This window comes from Emys orbicularis, chromosome 8 (genome assembly GCF_028017835.1).
Source record: "Emys orbicularis isolate rEmyOrb1 chromosome 8, rEmyOrb1.hap1, whole genome shotgun sequence".
Classification (NCBI taxonomy): domain Eukaryota; kingdom Metazoa; phylum Chordata; order Testudines; family Emydidae; genus Emys; species Emys orbicularis.
In genome coordinates, this window is record NC_088690.1 from 44,545,494 (window position 1) to 44,561,363 (window position 15,870).

At 39.0% G+C, this 15,870-nt stretch overlaps 1 protein-coding gene across 1 annotated transcript in view; it reads right to left on the reverse strand.

The window, feature by feature from the left end:
* NR5A2 (nuclear receptor subfamily 5 group A member 2) overlaps positions 1-15,870 on the reverse strand; it is a 124,650-nt gene that overhangs the window by 19,743 nt on the left and 89,037 nt on the right. Inside the window, exon 7 of the mRNA XM_065409483.1 lies at positions 9,007-9,154. Within this exon, the coding sequence (XP_065265555.1) occupies positions 9,007-9,154 (148 nt within the window). The remainder of the gene's footprint in view (positions 1-9,006; positions 9,155-15,870) is intronic.

Sequence of the window (15,870 nt, forward strand, 5' to 3'; positions counted from 1 at the left end):
TGCCTGCCTCCTTGTCTCCAGTGCCAGTGGGCTGTGCCTGTGTGGGGTAAGGCGGGGGCACCTCCCAACTATACTACTGTACTGTACTGTATGGCAAAAATTTTTTCCCTGGAACCTAATCCCCCATTTACGTTCATTCTTATGGGGAAATTGGATTTGCTTAACATCATTTCACTTAAAGTTGCATTTTTCAGGAACATAAGTACAACGTTAAGTGAAGAATTACTGTATTGAATTTAGAAGGGCCAGAGTAGCAAAGGAATATGGTTTTGATATAAGGTTGCAAAGGAAAGTCAAGTACGTGTCATTTTGTGCCATACAATATATGGAATGTAAGTGTTCGGGTGTGAAAAGTGACCTTTGAAAGGGTTCCACACACTTTTAGCCCCTTGATTCCCACTGACATGAAAATGTAGAAGGTAACTCCTTCAGGACAATATGTTACACAATTTATAAAGAAAAAGACTTTCCCCAACATCCATAAAGGTTCTTTAATCAGGGGCTTTTAGCTGTGACTTTTATGCAGTCTGTCATAAGGCAGCCCTGCCTGGAGTGTCCTCCTGTGACAGGCTGCGGCATGACAGTCATGCTTGCCTCAGTTTCCCCTTTCAGAGTCCCCAGTAACTCTATGCAAGCTGTCTAGACCTCCTTCACTCACAGGGACCAGTCACCCTGTCTCAGTGCCAGATGATATTTTGGTTATGATACTTTCAATTATATAGCCTCTTTCATCCAAGGATCTCATTATTACTTACAAAGGTGGGTAGATACTATTGCCATTTTACAGATAAGGAGACTGAGGCATCATCTGAGTAATTGTCCAAAGCCACATTGTGAATTTGTGACAGTCAGTAATAGAAAACAATTCTCCTGACACCCATCCCCTTGGGAAAATCCCTCATAACATGAGTTAATCCTAAATGTGTTCAAATCTAAAGCAATTAGGATCAAAGAAATAGAAAATAAACAAAAGTAATATGTGAGATATCTTTATTGGGTCAACCCAGTTCAAACAAACTTTACTTTAATAGACTTTAAGGCCAGAAAGGACCATTATGATCATCTAGTCTGATCTTAAGGCCAACACAGGTCAAAGAACCCCCCCCCCCCCCCGTAATTCTTCCATCAAGCCCATAACTTCTATTTAAGCTATAGCATATCTTTTAGAAACACATCCAGGCATGATTTAAAATCTTCAGGTGACAGAGAATCCACCATGTTCCTAGGTGATGGTTCAATAATTAAATATCCTCACTGTTAAAACTGCACCTACTTACTATGACCTGCCTAAAAAATATTTATTAGCTCTCACCAGTTCCATTTAGGGCACATTTAGGGCTTGATCCCAGAAATGTGAATAATCCCATTGACTTTAGTGGGATTACTCACACTAGTAAATATTTGCAGGACTAAATCTTTATTTGATAACCAGGACAACTCTACACTAATAAGCAACCAACTCAATGAATTTAAAGGTGTCTCCTTGCTTGTGCAAGTCATTCTTAGAACAGGGGATGTAAACTATCTTGTTCATTTCCAAAAGTAATCTATGCTAAACACCATCAGTTAAGTAAACAACACTATTAATGTAACAAGCATCACATGGGATAAATATATTGTCAAACTATTGTTTGGAAAAATATACTTAAATACATGGCATTTTTAGCTATTGCAGCCAGTTGCCATCTCGTAATAAATGAAATTCACTCCTTCCCTTGATATAAATACATATTGATTAGGTTTAAATTCTGAACTTCAAAATGAATTATATCTGCCCATGGCTCAACTGCTTTGTTCACTAGAAAGGAAAAAAAAAAAAAAACCCCAACAACCCCAACACCTATTATACTGCGTTTAATTAAGACAAGCATCAGCTTTATGTACAATTATTTGCTTCTGCCAAGTCTCTATGGTGTAAATATTGAACGGTCACATCTCCTGAATGCTAATCAATCCTTTCTGAATTCCAAATGATTACATAAATTTAAGGAAATGTTTATTTGCCAGTATTATCCTCAGATGCATACATTAGTTAGACATTAGGATCAAGATATGTGCATCTATTTGACAAGTATACAGTAAGTATTTTTTCTAAATTAGACATCATATGGGGAAAGTTAAAAGCCATGGCTGCATGCTAATAATGCTGAGAACCCCAGGATATTCCTCTTGCTTATCTGAGTTCACTAGATACAATTTTTCTAATGCACTTGGGTAACAGTATGTGATGAATACATTACAAAGACCTCCAATGGTTATCACTAAAAACTATCGTAATATTAGACCAGTTATAAAGAGGCATATTTTATAAGCTGTCAAAGGTAAAACAATCTGGAGTGACCACGATGCACATTCTGAATAAGATTAAATTAAACCATAAGTACTGTCTGTTACTTTCAATAAGAATCAAGCATATTTAAGGCAACAATTCTGTCTTTGCATGCATGTGTGCAGTCAGCTTTTACTGAACTCAATTAGAGATCTGCATTAGCTACTGGGGGCAGAATTTGTCCCACGGTATACTTCACTTCCACCTTGTAGCATCTGTTTTGAGATCTTTGAATGAAACATGCTATATAAATGCAAAGTATTAGGAGTATTATCTATGAGCCTCCCAACAGCCGTTAAGATAAAGAACTATTTTTGTTCCAATTTTACAGAAAGTGAAATAGAGGCACAGAAAGTCTTAAGTAACTTGCACACATGAACTGGAAATAGAACTTCCGGAAATAACTTTGTCTGACCTAATCCTTCCTCCTATTATTTTATGTTCCCAAATTTATAGCACCATTAGTGAACTGTGCCTTTAACAAACCCAAACCAGAAAATCCAAGTGACTGGGACCAAGTGTGGTAGATGCAGGAAGCTGCAGTAAAGGTCTGTTTGTTGGGTTGTGTCTCTGTGTGTGATAACAAATTGAGGATCATATACCCCTGCACTGATTAGTTTCTGTCTAGCTCTCTGATATTGTCCTCTGTTCTCTCCTCAGACCCCTTTGCCCTGCTCAAGCCACGTGACTCACTGACCACTTTGTTCCCATCTCACACTCACCAGATCTGTGGACCCCTAAGCCTTGTAACTCCACCACAAACCAGTCCACATGCCCCCTTCACATCCCTCTTTAAAACATACCGCTTCCAAATGATATCCTAGTGTTCCTCACCCAAGATGGGCTAACTAATCATGTGATAAAAAATAAACCCTCAGCAAAAACTGTGGAAGTGACAAGTTACATGTGAACCACAAAGCTTTAGCACTACTTGTTGCTGCATGCTTTCCTCTAGCTTTTGTCTGTTTAGATTGTAAGCTCTTTGGAGAAAGGGACCATTCCTTGTCTGTAATCACTCAGCACACTGTAGATGCTATATAAGTAAATAATAGTAATAATTAATCACAAAATGCTCTTCCAGCTTCAGGCGGCTGCTGAGCTCTTGGAACCAACTGAAAAGTGTTGCTGCACAGATTTCTGTGTGTGCTTTCCAAGAAGCAAATGATGGAGCACAATAATGAGAGCTGTCCTCTCCCATCTGTGCTGGAGTACTACAGAGAATACACAGACATAAGTACAGGTTCCTTTGCTAATATTGCTCCTATCTGGCAGAAAAGGGGCACATCTCTAATGGACAATATTACGTCCAGGGAGAGTGAATCACAATTGTCTCCCCTTGTGACATGGTGGCCTGCTTGAAAACTAAGTCTTTCTTTGCTTTGTTTAATAGCCGATTGTTTGCCATACATAATGATTAAATGTTTACCGTTTGGACAAGTCCCTGTTGCCTCATGTTAAGTGAGATGCAAGATCAATAGTTGCTCTGCAATTATTTGCCCATTGATAAAGCCTCATTTCTTAAATGAAGTACATTTATCTGTGTTCTGACAGTGATGAGAGAAGTACCAGTCAGTTGCTGCCTATTCTAGCATTAAGCTCCGCAGGCAAACAAGTGGCTGGACATGGGTCAAATGATGTCTAACTTTCTTCCTATTGGCATTTCACTTTACAAACTGTTCTGATGGGAAGTGTTGACAAATCCTTGCTGAGTTCTAATGATGAAAGTTAGCAGGACAAATAGGAAGTTTTGGTAAACAATGGCTGGATTTCAGTTTAAATGACTTGACTGTAAAAATACTAGACAGCAATAAAGAAAAGATCTGTTGCACTTGAGAAGATGATAGAAAGTATCCCAATGAGAAACCTACTTGGTTGTTAAAATGTCCATCTTAAATTAGTCATTTAGTTAATGGAAAATTAATCTGAACTCTTTTCTTTTGTAGAAAGGGGACCTAATTTAGAGCTAAAGTGTGAAATCCTGGCCTCATTGAAGTCAGTGGCAAAATTCCTATTTGCTTCAAGGGAGTGAGGATTTCATCCAAGGTATGCTGTACTGTATTTATCTGTTTCTGCTTTAGGGTTGCAGAATGTTAGTGCTAGTCAGTGAAGCAGCAAGGTGACAATGCTGTTTTGCTGCTAAAATACATGCACTTTTCTGTTCATGTGTGTATGTGAAGAGGCATATTTTGACATTGTTGGATTTGTAAATAATTCATATGTTTGTAGCTTTGTTTATATTAGCTGTTATTATTAAGCAGTCTGCAACTAGTATTTTAATTATGTTAGATGTTTAATTTTGTTGGGGGAATTGATAGCAGTTTCTGTGTGTGCTGATTATTTTACTTAGATATGAATTTTTAAGGGTTGGGTGGTAGTACAATAAGCAGTTAGTACCTGTGGCCACTTTGCTTTCTAGGTGCAGTGTTTGGAGATGGAAAAATCTGTGCATGGGATGTTAATACATTAGGGACTTGACCCTGTGAGATGCTGAACTATATGTAAGACATGCTGAGCACTCTCAAGTTCCATTGATTCCAAGGGGAATTGAAAGCTCTGAACCCGTTGATGAATCAGGATCTGTAGGTAGAAATTTTCGGAGGAATTATGTATTGGGATATTTAAGCATCTATTTTCTACTATTTTGACCCATCTCGGTCTTCAGTTCCCTGTAAAATGAGATCAAGTGGTATCTGGTTATTTTTGAATATAGGGGTATAGAATTACAGACCACAGTTTGCTGCCCTGTTTGGAAATGCCCTATAGAGTTTAATAGAAAATATTTTTTCTATAGGTTTTGGACCATTTTATAGAAAATTATACTCTTGCTGTAGAATTCTATTGGATGTTTCTAAAATCCCACAGGAAGGATCCCGTTCCTTGTTAAATTCTATAAATGTTGAAGGTAATTTCAACAGAACTCTGTTTAATCACCATAAAATTCCATGGGATTTTTCCATAAAAGGCTCGCTGAGAGTGATCCTACTCCCACTGAAGTCAAATACAAACCCCCCATTGACTTCAATGGGGGTAGGATCAGTCCCATGAAGAGCACACGCTTAAGTGGGACTGTTACATTTTGTCAGTGTCTGGAATAATTTCTCAGGGGGTGGGATGGATTAAATAGGTAACAATTTAGTTATATTTTGGGGAGACTTGATCTAGTTGTGGCAGAGAAGGCGTGTTTATTGATTTCAGTCTAATTTATTTTGGTGGTAGTTAACGTCTTATGATCTCTGTGGGTCACATCCTTCTTCCTTAAAGGGGATGCTGTTTCCAGATACCTGGGCTTGCTGACTCTCTCCTGATTAGCTCTGCTTCAGCTCCTCTGCTCTCCATTCCTTGTGAGTTAGGCTATGGACTTCGATCAAAGGTGTGATTTGTAACTGGCATAGGTATACTTGCGCTAGCTTTAATGCAATTAGCATAGTTAAAAATAGCAGTGAAGACATGGTGGCATGGACCGCAGAGTGGGCTAGCAATGTGAATACCTACCCGTGGGGACTGGGCTTGGAGAGAGGGGTCTTAAGTGACAAGAGAAGAAACAATGGGATAAGGGTGGGAGGCACCAGAAAATAGATGCCAAAAGGGGCAAGGGAAAAAAAGGAACAAGGAAAATCTGTAAAACTCTCTGTTTTCTGGTTCCTAGCTAACTTTGGGATTGGCTGGACTATGGGACTACAACACGAATCCTCTCATTTAAGCTTCAACATTCTTTTATTATCTCGGGAATCAATCAAAAGCATTTTTCTGCTCAAGCCCTTTGGACCGCTTTACTAGCAGATACTAACAGTCTACTTCTTTAATTTTATATCTAGACCAGCAGTTCTCAAACTATGGGGAGGGTCTCCCAAGGGAGGTGTGGGAATGTGTCAAGGGAGGTGCTGTGTGCTTGCGCTTTTTGTGTGTGTGTGAAGAGCTCTGGCTGTCAGGCCTGGGTGGCTGGGCTGGGGCCTGTGCAGAAGGGACATGGACACCTGGGAGGTGGGGATATGGGGACAACCGGAGCCCCACCACCCAGGATTGGGGTCTCCTTCCCTCCCCCATCACTCAATCCTTCATTGGGAGGCAGCCCGAGCTCAGACTCTCCTTCTTGACCCCCAATCCCTCACCTGGAGGCGACAGGGCTCCAGCTGTCAGCCTCGGGGTGGCAGCGGCAGGGCAGAAGTAAGGGTAGCAATGGCGTGCTAAGTCTGCGGTGAAAAGTGATATCAACAATATCACTAGGCAACTATCTGCATCTTTAGGTGCCTAAATACCTTCAAAAACCTGGCCCTTAAACTCATACTTGATTTTAAGCCTGTGAGCAACATCATTAACTTCAGGGGGATTATTCATCTGCTTAAAATTAAATATGTGCTTAAGTGCTTTGCTGGAAAGGACATCTGTGTTTACTATATTAACTGTCTCATAATTCTACTTAAAATTTCTGCCTTAGTTCAAGTGGAAACTTCTGATGATGATGAGGATGATGATTATTAATATAGTTACATTTTACTCTTAGTAGGATAACACCTAGCTTCAAATATTGGGCCAAATTCAAGCATGCAGTTAATAGGAGCCATTCTATTGAAGTCAATTATGTTGCACTTGTCTGTGCTAGGCCTGAATTTGGCCCTGTGAGTTAATCTGTTTTCAGATGCACTGGACCTCTCTCAGGTACACCGTTTTAACATGCTGATATATAACTCCTTTGATTTCAGCAGAGGTGGCCCTAACTTACACCAGTGTAAGTGAGAGGAGAATAAGACCCTCTGTCTCTACAAAGGGCTGGGCACTGTTGCAAGATGCTGCGTACCCTCAACTGCTTTGAAGCCAAGCTCATCACCTTGCAGAATCAGGCCAAGAGCCAAAAATATAAAGGCAGGGAGCAGCATACTTCCTAACTGAATGGCAAGTACTTGAAGAGCTGATGATAATGATCAGACATAAAGACCGCTTAAAATAAACGTGAGTGTTTTCCAAATGTAATTCATTTATTCAGCTAATTTGAAATACCACTGAAGTGAGATGAATTTCTCTAAATATTTTATCAGGGAAAAGCTATAAGTCTCTTCAGACCTTTCTATAACATTGTCTAATGACTACAAAAATATACTGTACTAGAACTAAGGAAGCAGATGCCTTGCTTTACACCAGGTTAATTCATAAGACAATACCACTCCTGCCAAGAAAGGTCTGCTTTTCCTTCTCTGAACTTAACATATGGGAAGAGACAGATCTCCAAATATAGAATGTTAGTGTGTTGCGGTCAGTAGATAAATTACACCTCATTTGTTTTTGGGATTGAGCATGTACAAGCCTTGCAATCACCCAATATGCCTGCCAATGCTGACATCTTCGGGTTTTTTTCAGTAACATTTCCGGTTATGTTATTTCACTACACATTCTATGTCATAAATTATTTTTTCTTATAGATATATAAGATAGATGCCTATATTTAAAATGAGTTTCCTTCACAAACACTCTGCAAGTCCAAGAAGAGTGCCAGGCATAGGAGCCAACTTTGAACATTAGGACGTAGCTCTCGGATTTATGCTGCTGCCCAGTCATTTCACTCCTGCAGTTCATTTACAGATGTGCTGCAATAATTCTTTATTTTTAAAGTTTTATTCCTTTGCACAAGAGCTTGTAACTTGAAATTAAAGAAAAAATATCAGTAGTGCTGAAATTTACAGGTATTTATTTGTTTTTGTTACATTTGGCTCAGTCCCTGCACCTTCTATTTGGACAAAATGCCCTTTGATATAAATGGGATTTTTGTCTATGGAGGGATGGCTGGATCTGGCCCTATTTATATTTTTCAAGTCTCCTCCTTCAGCTGTCTGCCAGCATATAATAAATTCACCTGGCAAAACTGTATTTGCCGGCTTTATTAAGTCAACAAAATGAAAACCTAAAACAGAAGACAGGCAGAAAAATCTGGTCTCCTGAAATCAATAAGAATCCATCTCCCTAATCTCTTTTTTATTCCTGGCAATAGTGATTTTTCTTGACTGATTCATTGGGAGCACTGATTTAACTAATTTGTCTTGCATAGGTATCTTTTCCATTCTAAGGCCTTTCCACTAGTACAAAATAATCTTCTCATTAAAGTCTATTTCCTGGTAGATCTTTCATAAAATGACTACCATTTATTTGCACTTTAATAGTGCCTTTCATTGTGCTTTTAAAAACTATTCGTTACATTGTTGGTTTATGTATTTCAATACTGACACCAAAATGCTAACAAGACTGTGTGTACTTACCATGCACACTCTTCCAAAATACTTGTATATTTTAACCTTACTACTTCTCCATCTCTTACAGAATTGCTTTATAGAATTCAACACAAAATTATGCCTTTCTATAGTTTTTCTGAACCCTCCTTTAAAATTTAGTAAAATTTGGTTTAAAAATTTATAGCATGTTAAAGTACACATTGAAAGCATATACCCTTTTAAATCCCATAGAATCATTTTCACAGAACTCTATTTTGTAAATCCCTCCTACATTCTATAGCATTTCCCCAAATGTGATAATTCAAAAATAATTTTCAGGTTACTGTGAACATCATAAAATATGTTTCAAAGTCTTACTTCATTTTTCAGGAAAAAAATAAAAAGCATTTTATGAAGCCAAAGATTTTCAATTAAAAGATAGCAATATTAAATAATGCACAAATAACAGGATTTACCTACCTAAACTAAAGAGCACCAAGAATTTGAGACACACAAACTCTCGTAGATCAAACTGCAGGGAACGAAGCTTTGCTACTAGCTCCTGTGCGTGGCTCATAAGGTTGTTGAGGGTGGCTCCTGCTTGAGATGCTATTACTGAATAATCCATCTGTAAAAGAGAGTCACATTTTTGTCTGATTATCATTGCCAGATATCGTGTCCAGTTGGAGAGTCTCAAGAAATCTTATGCAAGTGAGATACCCCAGGAAGTAAAACATTTTACTTTAATCTCAAAATAATTATGGAATCAAATCAAGATGATTTTGTTTAGAAACCTATTCTTGCACGGCATTGTACTTTTCAAATGTTATTGGTGTAAAGCATGTGAGTTTATGGTATGTAACAACATTTTTGAGTATTGGTTTGTACTAAAGTAAACGACAAAATTTTTTTGATATGACACTATGTATTATCAAAACTGTCTCCTCCATCTGTTCATTGTATCCAACTGTTGTCTCTCATCCTATATCTAGATTGTAATTGTAAGACCCTTTGGGCAGGGACCATCTTTTCATTGTGTGTGTGTGTGTGTGTGTGTGTGTGTGTGTGTACAGTGCATATCTGATCCTTGATCGGGAACATTTGGTGCCATTACCAACCAGAGCATGAAAATAATTTGATTCAAGGGGCTGAAATTCTGGCCCTATTAAAGTCAATGGGAATTTTGCCATTGACTTTAATGGGGGCCAGGCTTTCACCATAGGACTTTATTTTGAGGATCAAAAAGGTTACTGTACTTAAAATATAAAGAGCCATATCTGTCCCTCATTTACACACCCCTGATTTCAGTTGGGTTGCTCAGATGTAAATGAAGGCAGAATCTGGCCCGACTTGTCTGCTCTGCAGTTGAAGCCTGTACTTTAAAAAAGGAATTTTCAATGGAAAGCACTTTTAAATTTATGTTTGAGAAGGGCTATATAGGAGATAATTATTATTATTATTTATTATAAGATGAAATCCACCTTCAACTTCAGATAGCATTTCACTGTAACCGAGTTGACTGAGTGAAATTTACCCATTGGCAGAGGTCTTGTACAAGGCCCTCTGTACTACGGAAATACTCTGGTACCCTTGCTTGGAGGGCACTGGTAGAGGAGCCTCATAGGGTGGTCTTTGCTCCTGTTGTGTACCAAGGAAGTGGGCTCCATGCCTGCTCTGAGTACATTGATCCAGAGGAGACTGGTGCCAGGTGTTTGAGAGGAGTGGTGCAGCCTCTGGCAACCTCCATAAATAGGACAGTTGGGGGCAGTGTCTTCTCTTCCAGCCCATAAACTGGAACTACAACTGTAGTCCCATAGAAATTCCCAGGGCTGTGGGAGTGGTTTCTATCTCTCTCAACCCCTGTCAATCCAATGAAATCCCATTTGCTTTAGTGAATTCCAGTGGACTTTAATTCCTCTCAGAGGAGTGAAGCAGGAGTGCTACAGACAGCAGCCTCATCCACAACACACCATTCAACTGCTGCAATGAATGTAGCAGATTTCTTTATATAGGGAGGAAAGCAAGACTGCTTTGGGGGTTTGCCTTCATTGGTATGTACCCCATTTACTCTGTAGAGGAGCTAGGACTGCCTATGAACTTTCCTACACTATCCTCACATGGGCAGAAAGAATTGAATGTTGGAATTCATACCCTGAATTACAAAACTTGGTGTGCATGCACAAAGTACTTTTTTTTTTTAAAGTAGCTTTGATAAATAAAAGCCAATTTTCACCTGCCCACTTATCTGTAAGAGGGAGACATCCTCTCTGCTAAATTTCAAGTTTCAACATCATGCACTAGAGCTGTTTTAAAAAAAAGTCAGTGACAAAGCCAGGATTTAGAACCCAGGAGTCTGACTTGCAACCCTGTGTTCTTGCCTCTGGCCCAAGCTGCATCCCACAAACCACCTTAATCACCAAAATAAATTAATTGTTTCAGAAAATAAAAAATTGTAATGTTAACATGTCCGTCAGAACAGCAATTTTCTATAGTGACATGATACTAACTACTTACTGCTGTGAAATTATTCACAGCAAAATCATCTCATTCACAACTTAATTTCTCCTTTTGTAATTGTACTGCTTTGTTAGGGGAAAAAAATCTCTCAGTGCAGTACCAGTTTCAGAATCTTCATGGGTGAAAATATGATCTTCACTTTCTAATAATAAGTTAAGATGTTTGAATGGATTTCAAGAATATTACTGGCCTTACTGCTGTGATTATACTATAATGGAAAAACCCAATAGGTGTCTGAATGTCCCACCTTCCCTCTACTGGAGAGCTTTCAGGCAACCAGCTACTCTTTCAGGTGCATTTAATATTTGCAGCACCAGCAAATTTGTCTGGGAGGCAAGTCCTCATCTGCCACTCACCAAGAGCAGACTGTATTAAATTTTTATATTTATTGACATTTCATTACCATAATTGACTGCACTTGGTTCTCTAGTAGAAGGCACAGGGCTGCCTCCTAAGCAGGAGAATTGGTCCCTTGAGGAGGATTTGCAATTAAAAACAAGACAGAATGGATTTTTTTTATTGTGTAAATATGATGAGTTGAATTTTCAGCTTTAACTAGAGAATACTGGGTGTACAGAAGCCTTTTTCAAGAGTGAGAAAAATTATGAGTCAGTGGAAAGACGACCCCCAAAGGTGTCAATCAGTTTATATAAAGTCAACTGTGCATGAAAAAGCCTCAGTTAATGTCTATTCTGAAAAAAAGTGTTCACGTTAAACAGCATGCTGTCCTATTTGCCTTGTCTGTGTGCAGTGTACACAACTAGAGGTGTATGGTCAGAGTGGGTTTTATTTCTGTATCAAAGCAATTGAATACTAGAAACTCACAGATAACCACAACTACCTTCACAGATCCAGTAACTATCCCAAACGCACCAAGCAGTCTGTTATCTACAGCCAGGCACTCAGATACTACAGAATATGCTCTGAGGAGAAAGACCAGGACATACATCTTTAACATACAACCACCTTCACTAAACAAGGACACTCCACCAAAAAAGTAGACTCCATCATGGAATGGGCTACCCAAAGACCCAAGAGAACCTGCGTCAGTACAGAAATACACCCCCTCCAACTGTACACATCTAGTTGTCACCTACCACCACACATTGGAGCCCCTATTGGGTATCATCAAACAATTACAACCCATACTTGATGGGGATCATCCTGAAAGAAATCTTTCCTGAACCCCCTCTTCTGGTCTTCAAACAATCTTCCAACCTCTCCAAGCTCATCATCAGAAGCAAGCTCCCCCAGACCAGGACTCACCAACTCAAAGCACCAGACCCTGCCAGAACAACAGATGCAAAATCTGTGAGTATATCTCCACTGCTACAATGATTAACACATCTTTCAAGATCATCCATGGTCCTTCACATGCCTATCACAATATATGGTGTATCTCATCCAGTGAACTAAATGCCCCAATAATAACCACACCTCTACCCCGATATAACACGACCCGATATAACACGAATTCGGATATAACGCGGTAAAGCAGTGCTCCGGGGGGGGGGGGGGGGGGCGGAGGCTGTGCCCTCCGGCGGATCAAAGCAAGTTCGATATAACGTGGTTTCACCTATAACGCGGTAAGATTTTTTGGCTCCCGAGGACAGCGTTATATCAGGGTAGAGGTGTATGTGGGTGAAATGAGGCAATCGCTACACTTTCAAATGAACTCACACAGAAAAATGATATAAGACAAAAACACCATATCACCAATGGATGAATACTTTTTACAAAGCACTCACTGTATATCTAACCTCTCAGTTTTCATCCTCAAAGGAAATCTGCACAATATCTTCAAAAGACGAGCCTGGGAGCTTAAATTCATAACTTTGCCTAGATATTAAAAATTATGGACGGAATAGAGAGACTGGATTTATGATTTATTACAACAATCTATAATCCACTTAACTCCCCCAGTTTTTTGCCTTTCCCCTCTATGACTGGAGAGGTGTTAAAGGGGCCACTTCACCTTGAATGGTCCTTTGAAATGTTTAACCTACTTATGCTAAACAATCTGTTCAACCTCGTATTTAGTTGTGATGCTCTGAGTACATTCCCCAGACCTGAAGAAGATCTCTGTGTAAACTCAAAAGCTTGTCTCTCTCACCAACAGAAGTTGGTCCAATAAAAGATATTACCTCATTCACCACGTCTCTCTAAAAACACCCAAATAAACTACTTGTAACTTGAGCTGGAAATTCACATCATATGCACTTGTATACTGAAGAGCATAACTTTTACCTAATAGTGAGTCATACTGTGCCATCAATGCTGGTTAATTAAACCAAAAACCCAACTGAAATTAAATGATTTCTGCCTTAAGATCGATGGTCTGATATTGTGCAGCAGATTTTAATGCAGAAGATGGTTCAGCATGACGATTGACGCTTTGAGAAATAAGAGCTTAAAATTAAGCTTCTAAATCCATATTTAGGTGCCTGAGGGTGAGATTTTCACAAGTGCCTAAGTAACTTAGGAGCCCAAGTCCTATTGAATTCAATGGGAGCAATGTTAGGTCAATGCTGAGTACATTTGAAAATCCCATCTTAAAATTGTAAAAAGTGATGTTGTATTTGGGAAAACTTATATCGGAAACCAGATCAAGTAATCTCTAGTTGATCAATACAGTTGTAAGATATTTACTTAGATGAGGCCAAATTCTGAAGTCCTTACACACAAAGATCTCTCTGAAGTCAATGAGAGGTTTTGCCTAAGTAAGAATTAAAGGCAAATCTTGTTTACAAGGGAAAACTATATTTTGGGCTAAATAAGCTTTGAGCCTGAAGGCCAGGATATGAATACTACTGACTTAACAGGGACCGTCAAATTGATTCCTGCTGTTATGATTTATTATAATAATTGTGCTCTCCATCTCACATGTGCTCTGATCAGCTACTGCCCATGACTGCCTGAATTTCTCCCCAACCTGTCACTTGACTTGTGGCTGGCCTTGTCCACAAGCAAAAGGGGTTGTGGCAGTGGCACAATGAATCTTTTGTGCCCTGAACTGGTGCCAGCAAGTCTTTGGGAGTAGAGCTACTGCTCCTAGCTAGGACTACTTCTTCAAGGCATAGCCGAACAGTCGGCTGTAGCAGTCGTGCGCCATTTGGTCCGTTCCTGCGCAGCCGCAAGGGCTTGACGGCCCGAGAGTCCAACATCGGAACAGATTTGATGAACCCATGTAATAGGGAATCTGCCTCTTGGCTGCTTCCACCCCTTGGTTGGTGGAATTTTATCCGAGATGTTACAAGCCACTTGCTGGAACGTCTTGTGGCATTCTCGCTAGGACTAGTAGCCTCCTAAACATAGATTAGGAAAGATGAGGTCCTCATCCCTTTCATTGGACAGCAGAGCAGGACTGATCTGAAGGGGAGAGCATACTGCACCCTCTTGAAGGGCAACAGAGCTCCTGCTGCAGTGGGCTCCTCAGGAGGAATTCTGGTTGAGCCAGCCAGAATTCCACAAGGGATTCCACTGCAATAGAACTCTTCCATACAGATCCTAATACAAATCCTAAAAGGTAAAAGCACAATCTGGCTCCTTCCCTGCACTAAAATTAATTCTTTTAAAAATTAAATTGTATTTAACATCTAGGATCAGGTGGAGGAAATAGAGGGTTGATGGGGGAAACATGTGAGTGGGGAGACTGAAGCTGAAGTGGTCATATTTGCTGAATGCTTATGGATGGGGGACAGTAGCCAGTCATAGTGTAGTGATTTGCATAATCATTGTACTGTCCTTTTTCAATAACTAATCCTCTAGTTGGGTAATAATTGTCCTCAGACTAGTAGATTACAGTGACTTTCACAATGTATAATTATAAAATACCAACTGTACCACTGAATTTTACATCCTCTTCAACCAGTGCCAGGAACTGCATAACTGAGGAATAAAGCTACAGTTACAGCTCAATAACTGGACAGCAACTGGACATTCTGACTGGCTGAGGTAATTTAATTTCATTTTAGTGACATTTAATTCATATCTAATTTAGTAAATTAACTTACTGTTTGTGGACAAGGGTGTGTGTTTGGGGAAGGGGGTGGACAGGCAGGTGACTTAACATAAGTTAGCTTCAGACCTAAAACTTTCTCATAAGGATGTGATACTATAGTGACAAGCATGGTTTGTATAGAGAAGGATTATTTACTATCACAAGCATAATTATGCTTCTATTGTTTGCTGAAGCATGAGACTGTATACCTTTCACTGGCAACTACATTTCACTTTTTTATGTAGCTATTAAAGCTCATTTAGAACTTTTCATATATAACTTGCCTCAGTAACTTAATGTTTTTCATAAATATTTGCTTCAGATTTCTATAGCTACCTTTGTTTTATATAAATTGAGATGGGCTCATCTTGGACAAAGACAGAAGGTATAGTTAAATCAGTTTTAGTTATTAATTAAAATTGTGATGACTTGTACAGTTTAAGATGCCTGTCATTTTAACATGGTACACAATAATAGAAGATAATGAATTAAGTTGCCAGTGGACCTTTCCCTTAGGATGATGTTATTGTGGTTGCTAATTAGCTATAATATGCAAATAATAAAACTGATAACACTTCAAAGTACTGTATTTGTTTTGTCTAACTTACGTTATAAAGACCACTAGTACATCAAGATAGGAATGGATTGCAATTTCCTGTATTGGGCCATATATATATTATCTACAGTGACTGATTTAACTTTGTTATAAAACCTAGCATTGTAAAAGTATTCTCAAGGTGCTGTACAGAGAGCAGTTTTAATCAATTACTTATTTTTTTTATAGAAGTAATGACCAAGATCAGGTTCTTCAAATTAACAACATTATA